Genomic DNA, 20,894 nt, shown 5'->3' on the forward strand with positions numbered 1-20,894 from the left:
CTGCTCAGGGAACCCAAAAGGCTGTACTGGAGGACAGGGCTAGAATAAAGTGAGGCTGGGGATGGCCATACAGGCCCAGCAGCACCAGCATTGATAGGATGAGAGATGTCAGTCAGAAAATTCTCAGGCTTCCTGGGGAGGAGAGGGGACTTTAGCACTAAACAAGGAGACGCTCTCTAAGGGCCTACTCAAAGGCGAATGACTGCCTGGGCTACTTTGCCAAAGGCGAGGTAAAGTTGGGAAAGTTGGGACAGCTGGGAGCTACCATCGCATGCACCAAGGAGGAGGGAGCCCTAAAAGACTTCTACCATTTCACAATTCTGCTTTCTATAATTTCTTCTCCCAGAGAGTCTCTTCACTTCAGTTCTTACAGAGCTCCTTCGGTCTAGCAATGGAGGGGAAAGTCAGTTCAGCAGTGCTGTGGTCCCCCACCTAACTCCATGGGCTTTAATCACTATTAGCCCAGAAGCACTCCAGAAGGGAGGGTCTGCATGTAAGCCAGCCCACAGGTGGGATGGCCTTATTAAATCACCCCACAAATAGGAAGTCAGGATGGGATAACACGCTGTGGACCACAAGAATGTCCCCAGGCTCAGGCAGATTCCAAGAATCCATGCCTACTGAGGGCAAACTGTGGATTCAGACTCACCTCATCTATGGATGCTGTGGATCACTCACATCACATCTACACACTTCAGCATTCAACTCAACACCACCTTGGAGCACTCCCTGGCTCTGGCACACAGACAAAATCTCAGAGAAGGCTCCTCGTTCACTAGGGCAGAGATGGTGCTCACCCACACAGACAGAGCTTCCTTGGTTCCCATCACAGCACTGGGCTCATGGGAGGCCCTGATAAATGTCTGCACAGAAAACAGTCTCCTTGGGCCAAATGATCCCACAAATCTCACAGAGCCTGACACAAATCTACAGTTTGTAACCTACATTCATTAAAATCCTGAGCCACTCACAAGAAATGTCTGGGGATTTTACTTTGTAGGTGAACCAGAATGGAATCAGACAGAACCGACTAGACTGACCACGAAAAGGCACTGGGGCCACAGCACAGTGGAAGGAGCACAAGACCGGGAGTCAGTCCTGGCTTGGTCGGTACCCGACAGGAGAACCCGCTCCCCAAACACTAGGTAAGGAGCGCTGCTGATCAACCAAGAGCAGCGGCCCAGAAGCCAGTACAATGTTCTGGATCCAACCCTAGTCTCGACCTCCCCCATCTGTAAGATGGGGAGAGATTTACATTATAATTGCGCTTTCCAAGCTTGTACTGTAGAAAACTTTGTTCTACTAAGACACATTTACATATTTAGGAAACGCTGGGTTTAAACAAAGTGACACAGAGTTTTTCCCAATCCAGGACTTCTCAGCATCTTTCATGAACACAGTGGTTCTCCCAGAGGTGGCAAGGTATATGCCGCATTTTTCAGATGCATTTGGCCAAGGAAGTCTTCTCTGAGAAGTCCTTAGCAATATCTCCTGGAACAATATTCTTCAGAACATGGCAAATACTAGATTTCAAAGGTCCTTTCTAGCTTCAGCATTCTAAGATTTTAAGTAGGACTCAGATATTGGCCTCCAGGTCTAAGCTCTCCAAGATGTTGGTACTAACATCTGATGACAGATACTTTGAAGACTCCCCTATCCTAACACTTGCGAGTGAGAGAGACTAAGTTCTTCCCTTCAAAAAGATCCTGCCAGAGTGACCAAGCCCAAAGTACTGCCTAAAAGGAAGATACAAAGTTTCTGGGAAGACAGGCAGGAGGCAGAAGGGAGAGACCACCCACACATAGATTACATTTCCTTCAAAAGAGATGTATCACATGCGCTTTCCTACCTGGGCGATAGGCCTGCTGCTGCTGGTCCATTTCCAGTGGTCTCCTCTCGTAGCCTGACTCGTTCTCTTGCTTGATGACCTGCGTCTCATAGAATTGGTTCTGCATGGTAATATTGTCCATGACATCTTAAAACAAAAAATGGCCAGTTAGAAGGGTATTTCTTGGGACTAGAGGTAGCTTTTTAATACAAAATGATGCCATCCCCACTGTGGACAATCAGTCTTCCAGAGGCTAAAAGATGTGAAAATACCTTCAGATGGAAACCCACCTGGGCAGTCAGGGGCCCCAGCTGCCTGAAGACAGGCCCTCTTGCCCCTCAAAAGTTAAGAGATCTGTGACTAGGTTCTACAGAATCCTAACACATAAAACCAAATGAAGCACAAATGCTCTGGTTGGAGCAAGGAGATGGGAAAGTTGGAGAAGGGGTCCAACTTGACCTCCCCTCTAAGTCCCCACTGGGGTGGGGGGCAACTCCATGAACACAGTTTAAAAATTACCAGCCCAGCTGTTCTCTGACACAGTATAAAGCTTAGGGAGTTGCCTTTAGGGTACAACCTTAAAAATTGTTCAGAGCACAAACCAGTCCTCTGTCCAACCCAATTCACTATTCCCACCTGCATAGCCAACTCCCTATGAATTTCTTCCACCCTGCAATAGCTGTAAAGATAAGGGATAACCATCTCAGTTGAAGGGGAAATGGGGGAGGAAGGAAAGGAACTGTTAAAACAGGAGTCATGATAATAGTGGCCTTCAGACTCATTAGGGATAAGCCCTAAAATATTTGGAGTTAGGCAGGAAGTGTTTCAGGAAGGTGTTTCTGTGGGTCCAGGAGGAACTCAACTGAAGGGTGGCAAGAATAATAACATCAGGGAATTTCCTGTGGTTACGATTTAGTGCTTTCAATGCTGGGGCCAGGGTTTAATCCCTGGTTGGGGAACTAAGATTCCACAAGTTGTGCAGTGCAGCCAAAAAAGAAGGAAAAACAATATCAACCATTCATGGAGTGGAGTACATACTATACACCACATGCTAGGATATAACTAAGAACAAGTTCCAGCTTAGTCAGACATACACACATTAAACAAATCTGAAAGTACAAAAATTGTATTGTGTTAAGGGCTATGAAGAAGTACCAGGGGCTGAGATTAGGGACCCAGAAAGTAACAGATAAGCCTGGACTCAAAGGATACATAAATGACGGTAACCCAGTGATGAGAATGGAGAAAACATTCCTGGGGTTGGGGCGACACATGAGAGAGCTGAGATGGGACTAAAACCTGAAACTTCTTCAAGGAGAACCCTGTAGCCAGACCCAGAGAGAACTTTGGAAACCTAGGTTGAGTAGCAAGCAGGTTCTCCACCCTAGGGGCAGGCTCTGCAAGGCGCCTCCAGGGCCCTACTAGTGGCTGTGCCAGGACCAGTGAGGCGGAACCATGGGGCAGGAGAGACTATTCTGCTGCTTGCTAACTGATTGGATCCTTTCTCAGAGGACAAATGTATCTGGGCACAAACCAGGTGCGGCCCAAAGGGAGAAAGTCACACAGATCATGTGGTTTGCTACAGGTCTGTTTACCAGGGCTGAAGGCAGGGTTGGAGGGGGGCATAAAAGGGGCTCAAAGGATTTTGCTGTAATGGGTAAGAGAGAAAGGAAGACACAGAATAACTCCTTAATTAGAACACAGGGGGCCCTTTCATACCATCCTGTTTCTTCCAGGCCCTAAGCACAGTGTTGTTCTTGCCACAAAAGACTCATATCTTTCTTTCCGAGAATCTCTCCTGTGCTCACAGAGGAAGCCTCGCCCAGAGAAGCTTATGATTCTGGGGCCCTTCTCTGTTCTCTAAAACATTTACCTCCTAATAATAGGCAGAACCAGTGCTAAGCCCCTTACACACGTAATCTCATTCATCCCCATTTGGGGGGGGGGGCACTATTATTATATCCCAATTTTACACACAAGGAAGCCAGAGCTCAGAGGTGAAGTGACTTGCCCAAGACAAAAATCTGAGCCATAAAGCATATCACTTTTCTTTGGAGAAATTTCCAGCCATCGGCATTCCTGCCAGGGTCTTGCCTGCCCCAGGCAGGTACACTGGGCCACTCCTCCTTCCTTGACAGGTCTCCGCAATGGGAAGTACTCCTCCCAGCATCTGAGTCCTAGACAACCACCCTCCACCCCAAATCTACCCTCAGACTGCCGTGCTCTAAGAAAGCATGTAAATTCCCTGTGCCAACCCCAAATCTAGTCTCTTCCCTGATCCTCTTGCTTTCCTCATTTCTTTAGTCCCACAGCCCAGGGTACCCTCTTTTTCAGGTAAATAATACAAACTCTGGATGCCAGAGTCCTTTCTACTTACTCAACTTTTCCAATCACCATGTCCTGTCCTGCTAGAAAGCCATCCGCTTTTAACTTGATTTACTTCCTCCCATACCAGGGTCTCTTCCCTTCAGAAAGTCACAGATCTACTCCATCCCCTCTCCTTCAGAGTGTCTGATGCAGAGGTTCTCAACCACCCCTTGAGGCCTCTCCAATCCCTAGGCACACACACACAAAAACTCTGCTTCTGGGGACCGAGGAGCCCTCTCATGGAGATGCTCAGCCCCAGAACCACCACCCCCTTCACCCTGAAGCCCCCTGCCAAGTCAACAAGTTTTCTTTCACCTTCCACATCATACACTCTTCCCTTCTCTATATCTGACACACCAGCTACACACTCTTTTCTTGTGCATGATCCTCTACCCCCTGGATAATCCCTCAACTTCAAACTCCACCAACCTGTTATCTACCCCACCCACCCCCAGCTACTCTTTTTCTCCAAACACCCCATACTGTTAATCTAAGACCATTCAGCAGGAGCCACTGCATTATCTGTCCCCAATGCCTTCCTAGCTCCAAACCTCCAGGTACTTCACCCGGTGAAGTAGCCTTCTCTTCCCCACCAGCTTCTGGACATCGATGTTCCATATACCGTCTCTAGAAGTCAACCAAAAGGGCCCCAGATGGCCAGCATCAAATGCCCAGGTTGCCCATGCCTCAAGGCTGGCCTTTCAGCCCTGGGATCTGAGACACCCCCCCACGCCAGGCCGTCCTCAGACAGATAGGGGTCCCCCATGATAGTCTCTCGCATCCCCTAAAAGCTCCCCAGTCAACCACTAGAACGCACAGTCCGTCAGACCCTCCCTGGCCAGACACCGGAACTCCATCTTACCAACCCATCCCAATAACAAAACATGAGAATTCCCCGGTACCCCATCCAGCAGCAAACTCCAGGATACTCCATCCTCAAAACAGTCCCTGCCCTGAAAACACGGCTCCCAAGCCTACCCAGCTCCAAATCTTAAGATCACCATCTTTAAGATCTCAAGTCTCCTAAAAGAGATCCCCTTGTTCTTCCGACTGTCTTCGGTTCCAAAAACCACGGTTTCCGGTTTCTGAGCCGTAGGCTCGGGAATCCTCTACACCCCCACCCCGGACCTTCCTCATCTCCGAAAACGAGAGCCCCCACTCCAGTATCTTCCCTGCGCCGAATGCCAGGATCCACCCTCCGGTCGTCCCGCGGGCCTTGTCCCCCGATCCTTTTCAGCGGCGGGGAGAGGTATCACCCGATCCTCAGACCGTCTCCCCGACCTCAGGCGCCGGACTCCCGCGTCCCACAGCCCTTCCTCGGCCCGGAGTCCGGGCTCCCCGGCCCCCGCCCCGCGCACTCTCACAATGTCCGTCCGGCCCCGAGTAGCCGCCGGGCTCCGGGTGCGGCTGCAGCCCGGGCGGCGGTGGCTGCGCGGTCCCCTCCAGGTCGGAGCCCCCCTCGGTCTCGACCTCCTCGTTGCTGTGCCCGGGTCGCCCCGGTTCGTCGTCGGCCTCGAGCTCCCGCTCGTCGTCGGGCTCCTCGGCCTCCAGCGCCGCCTGCAGCCGCTCAGCAAGCTCGGCCTTGAGGCCGCGAGTGTCCAGGCCGCGGCGCTGCAGCTCCTCGCGAAGTTCGTTCACCTTCAGACGGCGCACATCCATGGCCCGGGCCCCCGGGGCGGCCCCCGAGCCCGGCCCGGCCTCCCAGGGCTCTGTCCCCCTTAAACCTTTCCTGTCAGCAGGCGAAGGGGGAAAGGGGGGGGGGCCCACTCCAATGGCGGCGGCGGCTCAAAATGGCCGCCGCCGCCACCTCCCCCCTCCTCCGTGGCCCGGCGCGATGTAACACAGTTGCCAATTGGCCACCTCATAGGGACAACGGGCGCGGGCCCAAGGGCTCAACCAATCAGAGCGCGTCTTTCAAAAGAACAGCAATGAAAGGGCTTAGTTGCTGCCGGGGAGGAAGCGTTGGCCTACGTCGATGCCGGGATCGAAACGGGAGGGCGGGAAAAGGAGGGAGGAGGGGCGCGCGGTGATTGGGTAGTGCCAGCGCGCCCGCTCCCGTAGGGTCAAATGAGGGAAAGAGAGTAAAGATTTGGGCCAATCAGTGATGTGGTCTCAGAATGAGCGCCGCACGGCCTTCCCTGCGCGGTCCTTTCATCAAACTAGTGTCTCTGTAACACATATCTTGATTGGTCTAAATCTCCCGCCCCTAAAGGAGTCCAAGCGGGTAAAACCACCAGAACCAATCAAATGGAGAGTCGGCAGACCGCCCCGCCCCCCTTCACGATTGCCTTTAAGAAACCGGAAAGAGATGAATTCACTAAGGACCTGCCCCTTGCCGTTAGGGCGGTTTCAAAACAATCTGTCCACCAATCTCAGTTACTGACTTATCTCACTAAAGCTAGTATAGTTGCATCGTTTTAGGAAAACCTAAACAGATTGGCCATTCTGGTTGCAGACGGCTTTACAAATTTCGCTGTCGAGGAAGTATATGAAATCGAGATTAAGTAGATAAATTATTCTTAATCTGGAAGAAACTCAGTTGCCTGTAAGAAAAGCAACCCTTTGACTTCAGAGTCCTGAAGGTTTGAAAATAAAAGCTAGACTAACAGCGGGAGAAAAGTTATAACGGGGAATCGCACCCTCTCCCCTTTGATAGTACATTTCATCGAGCGCCTCCTTCCACGATCGTAGCTGAGCTGTCTTTATGGTTGGTATCTTACGTGAACGGACGCTCTGCACGCGATCATAGAGCCTTTCCCTCCGGAAAGACCTCAAGTTCAGGGGTCTCTACCCAAATCCTCTATAAATTACTGTTCAGTAGATCCGCCTGTTTGGCGTCAGTATGATAAGCTCAAACACACAGGTCCGTAGTTAAGGCTGTTAAACGCCACAGTTTCACAATATCTAGCCCTGTCTCCTAACTCAAAAGACACAAAACTTCTGGAAGGTACACTATCGAGATACGCAATGCAAATGCCCGCTGCCCACGGAGCCATATCTAAAACCCACGAAAGCCATACACAACCTCTACTTAGACAAAGGCGCACACACAACATGGATAAACAAATGGCGTGTGTAGGATCAGATGCATCCATTCAGGGGATAGTACACCAAACTGCGATGTAGATGTGCCCATTAAGGTTGGCACAAGCAGGCAGCATCAAATGATATAGACACAGGACAGTTACACTACAAGCTTACACCACGGCAACCTAGACACACAGCACCCACTCAGAAGCGGGACAGACACTCACGTGGGCCCGTAGGTTCCAGTCCAGACACCCCGCCCCTCGCCCACGTCCGACTTCCTCTCTCCTCCCAGCTTCCCACAATGATTTGTTCTAAAAAAGTTTGTGGCCCGGATTGAACTGTTTTTCATTCTCAGGACCTACCACTGGGGGGCGTCCGGGCGCTGCCAAGGGTTCCTCCGTCTGCTGCTAGACACACCCAGGAACTTACGCCTGCGATTCGTGTAAAACACAGTGGTCTTGTCTTGGCAGGAATCCCTTTGTGGGCCCGTGGTTATCGGAGGTACTCTGTGCTTGTGTTTCTATGTGACTCTGAACGTTTGGGTCTGTGAGTCCCCTTTAAGTACTGTGTGTGTGTGTGTGTGTGTGTGTGTGTGTGTGTGTGTGTGCGCGCGCGCGCGCGCTCGGTCATGTCTGACTCTTTGCCACCCCGTGGACTGTAGCCTCCCACGCTCCCCCTGTAGATGGAACTCTTCAGGCAAGAATACTGGACTGGGTTGCGTTTCCTTATCCAAGAGATCTTTCTGACCCGGGGATCGAACTCACATCTCTTGCTCCTCCTGCATTGGCAGGCAATTCTTTACCACTGTGCCACCTGGAAAGCCCCCCTAGGTGCTCTATACGTCTAAGTATTTGTGTCTGTATCTGTTTTCCTCTAGTTACTCGTTTCTTCTTATTTTTGGTTGACCGCCTGCCAGTGCATATTTGTAGTAATTTTGTGTTTCTCTGTCTGAATTTGTGTCTCTGTATTTGTGACCGAGAGTGCTTGAGTTTGTCCATTAATTAAGGAGTCTGTTACTTTGGGAAATAGGGAGCATCTCTGTATGACCTTGTGAGTATCTATGTGCTTATTTCTCACTAGGGGTTTCGTGGAGTCTGGCAAGTCCGCTTTTCTTTGTTTGCCTGTCTTTTTTGTCTTTGTATCTGTTCACATCTACCCTCTTTAGTGAGGGGAGAACTCCAAGACCCCACCAAACCCTCCTTTTTACACAAGCTGAGTTGCCTGGGAAAAGGGCCATATGACAGCCAAGTGGAGACAAGAGGAGACAGAAGCATGGTTACAAAGTTTTATGTGATCTGAGCCCCACTGGAGGTGCCAGGGTTCACACTCTGTTCAGGGGGCATAAAGGACTGGCTCGGGGTGGGGGCAATATGGCCCCCAAAGGAGGGATATTGTCCTCTGGGGAAAGGAGGCATCTTTATTGCATTGCACAGGTTTGAGGGGGCACACCCCCACATGAAAGGAAGAGGAAGCAGAGGTGGCTAAGAAGGGAAGGGTCACACAGGATAAAACTATAAGGTAAGAACCTCAGAATTTTACTTTAGAATTCTAGACCTTTAGAATCTTATAACATGTGAATCTTGGAACTCAGAATCGTAAGACTTAGAACCATGAATTCCTAGACCCTTAACTAAAATCCTAGAAAGAGAAGATGCAGCATAGCACTTAAAGGTGTCCAAAATTAAAAATGATTAGAACTTTGGTATCCAGTTTGTCACCACTAACTGTGGAATATCTATACCATAGATGCTGAGGATCCAGAATCTTGGACCAACAGGATCTAGAGTGCCTTGGAACACAGAACAGAACCTTGGAACACAGAACAGAACAACATTAGAATCTTAGAGTTTAATAATCTAGAATCTTGAAGCATATGATCTAGAATCTTAGACACAGAGACTCTAGGTTCTTAGACTAAGCCTTAGAACATCACATCTTAGAACATTAGACCTTAGAACCTCCATCTTTAGACTATTAGAACTTTTGAATTGCAGGTGCTAGCATTTTAGATCTTTAGGATCCACAGTCTCCTAACAAGGGTTTCGAGGACCATAAAGCCTTAGACTCTGTCACTGATCATCATTAGATTCTTAGAACTTGAGAAGATCAAATCTTGCGGCTTATGATCTGGAGTCTTAAAACCAGAAAAGTTATACTCTAAGAGGCTCAGAACTTCAAATTTTAGAACATAAGACCTTAGAACCTCCATGTCTAGAACTGTAGGATTTTTAGAATTGTAGGATCTAGTATCTTACACCCTCAGGACTTAGAACCCTAGAAAAAAAAAATCTAAAATCACAGAGCCTTAGACTCTAGAAATAGAATCTTAGAGCTTTGTAACCTAAAATTTCATGGGCTTTATGAAGAATCTCAGAACCAGAAGACTCTAGGGCCACAGCATCTCAGAGCCTTAGAATGTAGGCCTTACAACTTCTGTGTCTAGAACCTTAGCACTTGAGAATTAGAGACTGGAATTCCAAGTCTTTAGAATCAAAGACTCAGCTCTGAAACTCTGAATCTAGACTCTTTAAACCTTAGAATCTAGAATCTTGGAATGTTAGACCTGGGAGGGCCCTCAGGGATTTCAGTCCAATCCCCTTCTTTTACGCATGGGGACACTGAGGTGTGGAAAAGGGAGAGGATCTGTCTGGGATGGAAGTGGAACAGGTAGGAAGAGAGGGCTATGATTGGGGTTAAGGTCTGGAGTGGGAAAGTAGGGGGCGGGTCCCCCAGTGGCAGTGCCTAGCTTGGGTCCTGAGAGGAAGTCCCAGGTGGAGGGTGGCCTCAGGCGCCGTCCTCTTGCCCTGGGGCTGCTGGGGAGCTCCTTTCAGCAGGCAGGGTGGGGCCAGGGGCTGTAGAAGGGCAGAGGACATAGCGGCCAGCAGGATGGACTTCGGCGGCCGTGAGGCAGCTGCAGGAATCCTTAGGGTCAGGCTGTGTTGGGGGGTCCGCTCCTCCAGCAGCTCCAAGTGGTTCAGAATGACCTCCACCCTCATCCATGTTGACGTAGAGGATTTCGTCCGGCTCCTGAGCAGGGGGCAGGGCCTTCAGCGTATTCTCCAGGTCTTCCCGCAGCTCTGCAAAACTCGGCCGGTCCCGGGGGTTTAGCTCCCAGCACCGGGACATCAGGGCGTACCTAGGGCAGCAGAATGAGGGGTGGGACACTGAGCAGGGGCTCAGACAGGGAGCCTCCTGGGAGCTTGGGGGCATTTTAGGACACTCGGGACTGAGGGCATTTCACGGGAGTGGAGGGAACTGTAGTGGTTTCGAGGCCGGGCACCTATGGGGATTTGGGAATTTGCATGAGTTTCTAAGGGGAGTCCTGGAACAGACACTCAGGAGCTGGAAGATGTCTTGGGAAATCTTTCTAGGTGTGGGGTGATGTTCTAGTGAGGTTTTGCTAGAGCAAAGCTTCCCAATATGGCTTCTCAGGACAGACTCTAGCATCAAAGCTTTGCAAGCTGTGTTGGTTTAAAATACGAACTCAGGACTTCCCTGGTGATCCAGTGGTTAAGAATCCGCCTGCCAATGGAGGAGACACAAGTTCTATCTCTAGCCCAGGAAGATTCCACATGCCGTGGGGCAACTAAGCCCACGTGCCGCAACCACTGACACCCACGTGACCTAGAGCCCATGCTATGCAGCTGCAGCTAGAGAATAGCGCCTGCTCTCTGCAACTAGAGAAAGCCCTCGCACAGCAGCGGAGACCCAGTGCAGCCAAAAGATAAATTATATATATACATATGTACTCAAATGCTTTGGCATTCCTCCCTTCAAAAGATAGAGCACTGCATTCGGACTTGGTACCAATGATCGTGTGTGTCAGACTTTTTTTTTTCTTTTTCTTTTTTTTTTTGCCATACCACGTGGCATAGGAAACTACTGAACACATGCCTCCTGGAAGTGCAGAGTCGTAACCCCTGGATTGTTAGGGAAGTTCCACGGTGTATGTGACTTTTGAGACTAGGTTGAAAAGGTATTGTGGATTCCTCCTTGTTCTTTTTCTTGGGATGCTCATCTGGGGGAAGCCAGCCGCCATGTCATGAGGAAACTCAAGCAGCACTGTGGAGGGTTCCACGTGGCAAGGAACTGAGGCCTCCTGCCACAGCTATGTGAGTGAGCCAGCTTCCAGTCCCAACCTTCAGATGACTGTAGCCCCCCTGATATCTTGACTAACCTCACTGAAACCCTGATTCAGAATCAGCCTGCCAAGCTGTTCCCAGACCCCTGACATTCAGAAACCATGTGAAGTAATAAAAGGCTTGTTGTTTTAAGCTACTGGATTTTGGGGATATAGATAACTAAAACACCAGCTATGCAGCCTTTGGCAAATGATCTTCCCTTGATGTGGGTCCCTGTTACATCATTTACACAGGGGAATACTAATGGTGCCTTGAGTGCCTGCGTGCTCAGTTGCTCAGCTGGGTCTGACTCTTCAACCTGATGCACTGTGGCTGGCCAGGCTCCTCTGTCCATGGAATTTTCCAGGCGAGAATGCTGGAGTGGGTTGCTATTTCCTTCTCCAGGGGATCTTCCCGACCCAAGGATCAAACCCGTGTCTCCTGCATTGGCAGGAGTGGTATTCTTTACCACTGTGCTAACTGGGAAGCCCTACTAATGGTGACAACCCACCTCAAACGGCTGTGCTGGTGCTGCTGCTGCTGCTGCTAAGTCGCTTCAGTCGTGTCCGACTCTGTGCGACCCCAGAGACGGCAGCCCACCAGGTTCCCCCGTCCCTGGGATTCTCCAGGCAAGAACACTGGAGTGGGTTGCCATTTCCTTCTCCAATGCATGAAAGTGAAAAGTGAAAGTGAAGTTGCTCCGTCGTGTCCGACTCTTAGCGACCCCATGGACTGCAGCCTACCAGGCTCCTCCGTCCCTGGGATTCTCCAGGCAAGAGTACTGGAGTGGGTTGCCATTGCCTTCTCCATCAGATGGCTGTAGTAAGGATCAAATGACTTAATTTCATGCAAAGCACCTGAAACCATGCCTTCTAGTGAGTTCTATGGAGATTTTCACTCTTCTTACTCCCCTCAGCTCTTGGAACACCCAAGGAGGACTTGGGGAGTCTGAAGCCCCAGGCTGTCCCCTCCTGACCCAAGCAACATCTTCTCTTTATCCCCCAAGTTCTCTTCTTTATGTATTTCATGGGATGGCAAAGTGTGATAAGCACCACCCTAAAGGATTCTGAGAACATCTCAGGGGAGCCCTGAGAGTTTGGAGAAGTTCATTATAAGGGTTTGGAAGAGGGTTCTGGGTGCTGAAGAGCACGTAGGGGAAGCATGGGTGCTCAGGAGTCTGGATGGAATGAGAATTCTTTGGGAATGGGAACTACAGCCCACAGATAACCTGGCAGGAGACTGGTCCCGCCTGAATTTGGCACAGAGCAAAGGAAGAAAGGGCACCTTTTGTTCATTCATACCTCTCGAGCTTCCCATGTGGCATGAGTGGTAAAGAACCTGCCTGCCAACACAAGATATAGTAAGAGATGCGGGTTTGATCCCTGGGTGGGTTGGAAAGATCCCCTGGAGGAAGACATGGCAACCCACTCATGCCTGGAGAATCCCATGGACAGAGGAGCCTGGAGGGCTACCGTCCATGGGGTGACCAAGCATCGGACATGACTGAAGCGACTTAGCACACCTCTCGAGCTAATAGTGGTTCTGAGGAGCATGGCTGAGGGGCAGATAGGCTCCTCAACGGTCTGAGGGATTCTGTGCAGGTTTTTCTTTTTTGAGGGGGGCCGTGCCAGGTGGCACATGGGATCCTAGTTCTCAGACCATGGGATCAAACCTGCGCCCCCTGCAGGGGAGAAGCTTGGAGTCCCAACCACTGGACCACCAGGGAAGTCCCTGTGCAGGTTTTAGAGGGTCTTGGATATGTCAGGGCCATGTGGGGTGCTCAGGGTTTGGGGATGGAATCCCATGAGGTAGGGGAGGGGAATCCTGAGGGTCCTCACAGTCCATCCAGACAGTCCACAGGCTGCTTCAGGCGGTTTCCCTGGCACAGGTAGTCATAAATCTCGCTGTTCTCCACTCCCGGATATGGGGTTTGCCCTCGTGTGGCAATCTCCCACATCGTCACCCCAAAGGACCACTGTCGGGGGACAGAAGGGAGAAAATTAGAGGGTCTCTCCTGCACAAAGATGTCCTCACCCAACACACAGATACACCCACACTTACATGTACACAGATGTCTTTGTGGGTGCATCAGAGCTAGTCACAGAAACACTCTGGTGCAGGTACACACTTATGGAGGCAATTCGTGTGCACACCTAGACCTGCTCACCCGTGCACACACTTACACACTGCATGGACACGTGGTCTAGGGTCACCCTCCACACCCTAGCTATACACGTGCATACATTTGCCACTGCCTCTCCCAACCTAAACTCTCTGCACAGTCCATGTAGCAACCTGTCACCATGCACACAGAGCCATGTGCACACACTGCCCCGCCCCCGCCCCCCAGCATGTCCACACCACCGTTCACAAACGCCCACCACACACAGTCCACGTGGACAGGCCCCTGCTCAGGGAAGCCCTCGTGTCCCCAGGAGCCTGGGTCGGTGTGGGATGATCAGGCCACGCCCTCCCCCTACTGCTGGGACACACGTACCACATCGCTCTTGCTGGTATAGACACGGTCCGCCAGGCTCTCGATGGCGATCCACTTGACCGGCATCTTGGCGATGCGTCCCTGACGGTAGTAGTCCCCGTTGTAGATCTTCTTGGAGAGCCCAAAGTCAGCCACACACACCGACATGTTCTCGTTCAGCCTGCCCAGATTGGGGGAGAGGAATGGGGTCACAGAATTGCCGCCTCCACCAGGAAGCCTGCCCTCACTCTCAGACATGTCTCTGTCTCCTGCCCTGGCTGTCCTGCTTCGGGGTGGGGATCGGTCAGTCCCCAAACCTGGGAGGGAACTATGTTACTTCTTATATCCTCTGTGAAAGGTGGGTCTGAAAAGGGCTGCTAGGGGGCCTTCCCAGCTCTGGCTTTTTGCCAGATTCTAAGGTCCTTCCCAGGCTCCTTGGGTTGGATTCTTTGATATTTAAAAAAAATTTTTAAATAGTTATTTGATTGCACTGGGCCTTAGCTGCTGCACCCAAGATCTTCACTGTGGCATGCAGGATCTAGTTCCCTGACCAGAGATCAAACCCAGTGCCCCTGTGTTGGGAGAATGGAGTCTTAGCTACTGCACCACCAGGGGAGTCCGTTTTAAAAAAAATTTTTGATGTATACTATACATATACAAAAACATGCACAAATCTTAAGTGGAGAGCTCATTGGATTTTCACAAACACACCTATGTAACTAGAACCCAGATTAAGAAAGAGGATATAACGGGGCAGCTGTGCAATGGAATACCATACAGCAAAGAACAAGAACATGGACTGATCTCAAAAACTTCACGCTGAGCAAGAGAGGCCAGACACAGAGGAGTCAAAATTGCAATTCCATTTACATGGCATTTAAGAAAGGTGACAGAAGTATAGAATAGTTGTTATCCTTTGAGGGCAGTGGCTGGGAAGGGCAGGAGACAGCCTGCCAAGGGCCAAGTAATGTTCTTTATCTTGATTTAGTGGTGGTGGTTTCCATGGGTCTGTGTGCATGCTCATGCAGTTGTGTCCAACTCTTTGCAATCCCATGGACTGTAGCCCACCAGGCTCCTCTGTCCATGGGATTTCCCAGGCAAGAATCCTGGGTTGCTATTTCCTCCTCCAGGGGATCTTCCCAACCCGGGGATCAAACCTGAGTCTCCTGCATTGGCAGGTAGATTCTTTACCACTGGGTCACCTGGGAAGCCCTTCCATGTGTCTATAAACATGTAAACATTCACTGAACTGCATGCATAAAATGTGTATATTTTAGTGTATGTAGAATAAACATCAATTTTTTTTTTTTAACAAGAAAGAAAGGTTACCAGACCTTCCTTCCTAGGGTATAATTACCCTTTGTAGAGTGACTGAGATCTTCACTTCTAACAGTGGGGATTACTTGTGTTTGTTTTTGCGCTTTATATATGTAAAATTTGAACATGGATTGGATAGGAGACTGTGTTACGGAATTATTGTTAATCTTCTTAGGTCTGAAAACAGAATTGTGATTATTTAGACTTAAGTCCTTATTCTAGGAGACACCACTTGAAGATTTAGGAGTGGAATGTCACCATCTTGGCAACTTACTTTCAAATGGTTGAGGGGAGAGAGAGACAAAGAAGAGAGGAGAAACGTGGCAAAATCTCAACAAGGAGGAGATATGGGTGTTCATGGCACAATGTTTTCAACTTTTCTGTAGATTTGGAATTTTTTCAAAATAAAAATTGGGAATGGGGTATTCCCTGGTCCAGTCATTAAGACTCTGCACGTCTGCTTCAGAGGGCACTGGTGCGATCCCTGGTTGGGGAACCAGTATCCTGCATGCTGTGTAGTGGGGCAGGAAAAAAAGAAAATTATACAGTTTTGCTGAAAGAAGCTGGATAATACCTAAATAAATTGGAAAGCTATGCCATAATCATGGATGAGAAGACCCCAAATGTATAAAAGGCAATTCTCCTCAAACTGACATGTGCACTCCATGGAAGGTAATCAAAACCATTTGTGAACATTTGCACATCTTATTGAAGATTCTCTGATTCTCCAACTCCAACTCCTTTTTTAATATTTTTAAAAATACTTATTCTTTGGGTCTCAGTTGTGGCATGCAGGATCTTTTAGTTGGGGCATGTGAACTCTTAGTGGGTCAAGCCCAGGCCCCCTGCATTGGGAGTGTGAAGTCCTAGCCACTGGACCACCAGGAAAGTCCTCTCCAGCTCCAATTTCTGAGTCCATCATTATAATGAGACTAATATTCTAAGCTTATATGTCACACACACACACATAACCCTTAGACCAGGTTCTGGGCTATGTTTTGCTTGTCCCTTGGAAAGGAAATCAACCCTGAATATTCACTGGGAGGAATGATGCTAAAGCTGAAACGCCAATACTTTGGTCACCTGATGCAAAGAGCTGACTCATTGGAAGACTCTGATGCTGGGAAAGATTGAAAGCAAGAGAAGGAGGCGACAGAGGATGAGATGGTTGGATGGTGTCACCGACTTAAAGGACACAAGTTCAAGCAAACTTTGGGAGATAGCGAAGGACAGGGAAGCCTGGCTTGCTGCAGTCCATGGGGTTTCAAAGAGTGGGACACGCCTGAGTGAGCGACTGAGCAGCAACAACTTAGCAGGGGGTGTGGTCTCTTTATCCAGTGTGGCCACTGCCCAAGTGTACCCCCAGGCAAGACACTCAGCTTGGAGGGGGACAAAGATGAAGCTTAAATGTCACCACCCTCTTGGGTTTTCTTTGCCCTTTTGCTCACATCCTGCTACCCACTGAGCCTGCCTGCTCTCCTTTTCTCTGCACATTCCAGCACGTGAGGGATCTCAGTTCAGAAAGCTGGCCCCAACCTCCCTGCTCATCTCTCTCTTCCACTCTTGAGCTTTGACTTGCCTGAAGGGTGTGTGTGTGTTGGGGGCGGGGGGGCACCTTCTTCCATCCTGGGAAGGAGGGTGGAGGTGCGGGTGGGTCCCTGAAGAAGGGGGATTCCTGGAAGGCTGGGCACTCACATGCAATTCCTGGCAGCCAGGTCCCGGTGTATGAATCTCTTGGTACTCAGATACTCCATGCCACTAGCAATATCTGCCATGAACTTCACCAGCATCTGGGTGGGCAGGAACTGGGCGGGGCGGGAGGACACGAAGGGGTAGAGATCAGCGGAGTCTCAGAAATCCATCCCTCCGCCCTACTAGCTCTGCCCTGTGATGCTTTCCCATGCCTCTGAGACTTAAACTCCACCCCTTTCCATATCAGCCCTTTGTCATCCCCTACCTTCCTCTTCTGTCTTGATCTTTCATTGTGCTTGCCCTTGATATACACTCCAGCAGGATGCTTGTTCCCACCTCTGAGCCTTTGCACATTCTGTGCCCTCTGCGGGTACCACTTCGTCCCAGATCACCCACTTCCCACCAGTTAGCTCCTCCTTCGATCTCCTCCATAAGACTGTCCCTGTTCACCCAAACGAACTGCCTGGCCTCCCTGTCACTCATCCTGCTCTATTTCCCTCCTGGCATTTAAAAATTATCGTGCTTATTCACTTGTTAACTTGTTTATTGTCTGGTCCCCCCACCTCTGGCAGACAGCTCCTCCATGAAAACAAGCTCTTGGTCTCCATCACCTTCCTAGTGGCTGAGCAGCGCTAGGTACCTAATGCGTGCGTGGGTACTCAGTCGCTCAGTCATGTCTGACTCTTTGCGACCCCATAGACTGTAGCCCACCAGGGTCCTCTGGCCATAGATTGCACAGGCAAGAATACTGGAGTGGGTTGCCATTTTCTTCTCCAGGGAATCTTCCCAGCCCAGGGATGGAACCCACGTCTCCTGCACTGGCAGGTGGATTCTTTACCACTGAACCACCTGGGAAGCCCTTCCATGGGTCTATACACAAGAAAACATTCACTGAACTGCATGCAACAAATGTGCACGTTTTAGTGTACGCAGAATAGACATCCATTTTTTCAAATAAGAAAGAAAGATTACCGGGTACCCAGTAGGTGCTCAGTTAACACTTGTGGTCCAGATAATAAAATGCCCTCACCACTGGCTGGTCCCCGAGCCGGGAATAGAGAAGGAAACTGTGAAGGTCTCCGTGTTTCATGAAAGGTAAGATGACCACGGGCGCCGGGAATCCCTCTCGTTCAGAACCCTGGAAACAGACGCCTGAGTCCCGCCCCCCCCCAGGGCAGTCTTGTCACTGGAGGTGGGCAGAAGGGGACGCCACCCCCACTCCCACCTCTGTTTCTCCCAGCTCCCTCTTAGATCTGGCCTCCAAACTGTTGGGGAGCGGGGGTGGTGGTGGCAGGGACCAAGCGTCAGAGAAGCCATGTCCAGCACTGGTTCCCAGGGATGTTTCTCCAGCCCTCCTGGGGACCTCAGCTATTTCTGGGAAAGGTCAGAGGTCACATTCCTAGCTGAGGGAGAGAGGAAGGGGGGAGCCTGCTCACTCTGGGGTGGTGGGGGGAGGAAGCCTGGAGGTTTGATCTTCCCAGTGCCTGAGGGAGGGTTCTTCCCTCTGGTGCAGCCTGCACGGGGCCTGCTGGCCCACTAAATCTGCCTCTCCCTCACCAATGAGCCTCATGACGTTGGGGTGGTCGAATTCCTTCATGCAGACAGCTTCACTCAGGAAATCCTCCAGCTCCGACCGTGTGCAGATGGCAACTGGGAGGAGAGAGGAAGGTAGAGGAGGCTGAGGGAGGACTCTTTTCCTCCTCGTCCTTATTACCATCATCATCTTCTCCTTCATCAAGCATGACTAGTAAGTACCAGGGGCTGTACTCAGTGCTTGACATATTAACCCATTTAACCCTCTGAGGAGCTTCTATTTCCCCATTTTAAAGATGGAGAAGGGGGCTACAGAAGGATGAGATGGTTGAATGGCATCACTGACTCGACATGAGTTTGAGCAAACTCAGAGAGATAATGAAGGACAGGGAAGCCTGGTGTGCTGCAGTTCACGAGGTCACAAAGAGTCTGACACAATTTAGCGACTGAACAACAAGAAGGATGGAGAGACAAGGCACAGAATGTTTAAGAAACGTGCCACAGCTTGCAAGAGGAACAGGCAGAGTTCAAACCCAGGCAGTCTGGCTCAGGGGTCCATGTGTGGGCTCTGTGCTAGGCTGCTTCCTAGCACACTCCCAGCAGCCCTAGGATGCAGATGATTGTCCCTGTTTTACAACTCAGGACACTGGCTCAGAGAGGCAAAGTGACTTGCCCAGCGTCACACAGCTGGGATTCAAACCCAGGTCAGGAACATAACCCAGTATTCAGAAGGCAGTCAAGAATGAATGAATGAATGAATGGGTGATGACTCCATAACCCAAGTTTTTTACCCCTTGTGATTCTGAAACGATCATTCCTCCCTCCAGCATGACCCTCTAAGCTTTATCCTTATGTGGAAAAGCTTGACCCTGACCTTTCTGTGCTGCGTGAGCTTGGACTGGACTGGCTCTCACCCTCTCTGTTGATGTAGATAACATGGTTTTAGTCCACATTAACTGTGTGTACTATGTGCCAAACCCAGCATTAAGTGCTTTGACATAATACCCTAGGAGGTAGAAACACTATGATACTTTTTTCCAGGTGAGGCATGGTAGGCTCAGAGAGGGGTAGTCACTTACCTGAGATCATAGTGAAAGTGTTAGTCACTTAGTCGTATTCGACTCTTTGCGACCCCATGGACTGTAGTCCACCACGCTCCTCTGTCCATGGGATTCTCCAGGCAAGAATACTGGAGTGGGTTGCCATTCCCTGCTCCAGGGGATCTTCTCAACCCAGGGACTGAACCTGGGTCTCCTGCATTGCAGGCTGATTCTTTATCATCTGAGCCCCCAGGAAAGCATAGCGCTAGTAAATGATGAAGCCAGGTGTGCCTCATTCTGGACCATCTCATGCTTGCTCTGTATCTCATGGGGCTGGCCCCAGAAAACTACATTGCCCAGGTCCCCTTTCCTGCTGTTTCCTGTTGGAATCCGCCAATGGGAAGCGCTGATGGGAGACTGGCAGGTGGGCGAGAGGAGAAGAGAAATCGGCATTTCACCCTCTCTCTTTCTGCTTCCAGTATTGCCTTGGTGGTGGCTGTGTCTCCTTTTGTGTTTCAAGCTCCCACAAGGTAGCCCCTAACTCTGTGATGCCTCAATCCCATCAGCGGGCCCTGGCTGTGGGCTCTGGTAACTCCGCCCCTTCCGGCCTGGGAGGCGGAAGTGACACACTTGGCGGCTGCTAATCTCTAGGTTGTCTTAACTGCCCCCTGCGGTTCCTTCAGTTTGCCAACCCCGTATTGAGTTCCTTCTGTTGAAGGACCTGGCAGGGACTTAATCTCTCGTCTGGAACCACTGAAGTTCTGGGGTCGGGCTAAATTGCTGTCCCCTTTCCTGTTCTTCTACCTCCTTAGGGGCATTAGGGGAGGGGCCAGAGTTTAAGGGATGGGGATCCCACATGTGTGCACATGTATGTACATACTCACTCTTCATGGTCTTCACAGCCACCTTGAGGACGGAGTCGTCCTGGTTGAGCTGGCCTTCCATCACAGCTCCGAACTCTCCTGTGGGGGACCAGAGAGAGACTTTGATATGCATGGGGAGAGGGGCACCCCCCGTTGACTTCAGGGGGGATGCTGTAGGAACTGCATTTCCTGTGGTTGGGTAGGGGTAGGGAGATGAAGGACTGCATGGCTCAGGGAGATATGTGTGTGTGTGTGTGAAGTGGAGGACACTCACCCTCTCCCAGGGTCTTCCCCAGAGCCACCTTATGCCGGTCCACCATCACGTCCCGCAGTTTCTCCTTCAGCTCTTCGTTGATGCCCAGGCTGTTCACTGCATGGGGGGTGAGAGCATACAGAGCCGTGGAGCAGAGCTGACATCCAGGCAGCGCCTCCAATAAGGATACAGGCGTGCCTCATTAGATATTGTGTTCTTTACATATTGAAGGTCTGTGGCAATCTTGTGTCAAGCAAATCTATCTGGACTGCCAGGGAAGTCCTAAACATAACTTTTATATGCACTGAGAAACCCCAAAATGCATGTGACTCACTTTATTGCATTAGACACTTTATCGTGTTGGTCTGGAATCA

The 20,894-nt window shown here is 50.4% G+C and overlaps 2 protein-coding genes across 6 annotated transcripts in view; both read right to left on the minus strand.

Annotated features, from left to right (window-relative positions):
• The window catches only part of HNRNPUL1 (heterogeneous nuclear ribonucleoprotein U like 1), a 34,135-nt gene extending 26,527 nt beyond the window's left edge, over positions 1-7,608 (minus strand). Inside the window, exons 1-2 of one of the 4 annotated variants that reach the window (XM_040252674.1) lie at positions 5,560-6,021; positions 1,850-1,975 (exon numbers count right to left, since the gene is read on the minus strand). In XM_040252674.1, coding sequence (XP_040108608.1) covers positions 1,850-1,975; positions 5,560-5,854 — 421 coding nt within the window. In that variant the 5' untranslated portion in view covers positions 5,855-6,021. Of the gene's footprint in view, positions 1-1,849; positions 1,976-5,559; positions 6,022-7,449; positions 7,527-7,587 lie in introns of those variants that run through there. The other 3 variants (XM_040252677.1, XM_040252676.1, XM_040252675.1) reach the window with 3 other exon arrangements.
• An 888-nt stretch (positions 7,609-8,496) lies between these two features.
• Positions 8,497-20,894, minus strand: part of AXL (AXL receptor tyrosine kinase) — a 34,668-nt gene continuing 22,270 nt past the window's right edge. The window contains exons 13-20 of one of the 2 annotated variants that reach the window (XM_040252672.1): positions 20,542-20,637; positions 20,289-20,366; positions 18,389-18,481; positions 17,862-17,983; positions 16,835-16,944; positions 13,844-14,003; positions 13,185-13,321; positions 8,497-10,361 (exon numbers count right to left, since the gene is read on the minus strand). In XM_040252672.1, coding sequence (XP_040108606.1) covers positions 10,010-10,361; positions 13,185-13,321; positions 13,844-14,003; positions 16,835-16,944; positions 17,862-17,983; positions 18,389-18,481; positions 20,289-20,366; positions 20,542-20,637 — 1,148 coding nt within the window. In that variant the 3' untranslated portion in view covers positions 8,497-10,009. The remainder of the gene's footprint in view (positions 10,362-13,184; positions 13,322-13,843; positions 14,004-16,834; positions 16,945-17,861; positions 17,984-18,388; positions 18,482-20,288; positions 20,367-20,541; positions 20,638-20,894) is intronic. The other variant, XM_040252673.1, reaches the window with a different exon arrangement.

This window comes from Oryx dammah, unplaced genomic scaffold, assembly GCF_014754425.2.
Source record: "Oryx dammah isolate SB20612 unplaced genomic scaffold, SCBI_Odam_1.1 HiC_scaffold_13, whole genome shotgun sequence".
In the NCBI taxonomy this organism is placed as follows: Eukaryota; Metazoa; Chordata; class Mammalia; order Artiodactyla; family Bovidae; genus Oryx; species Oryx dammah.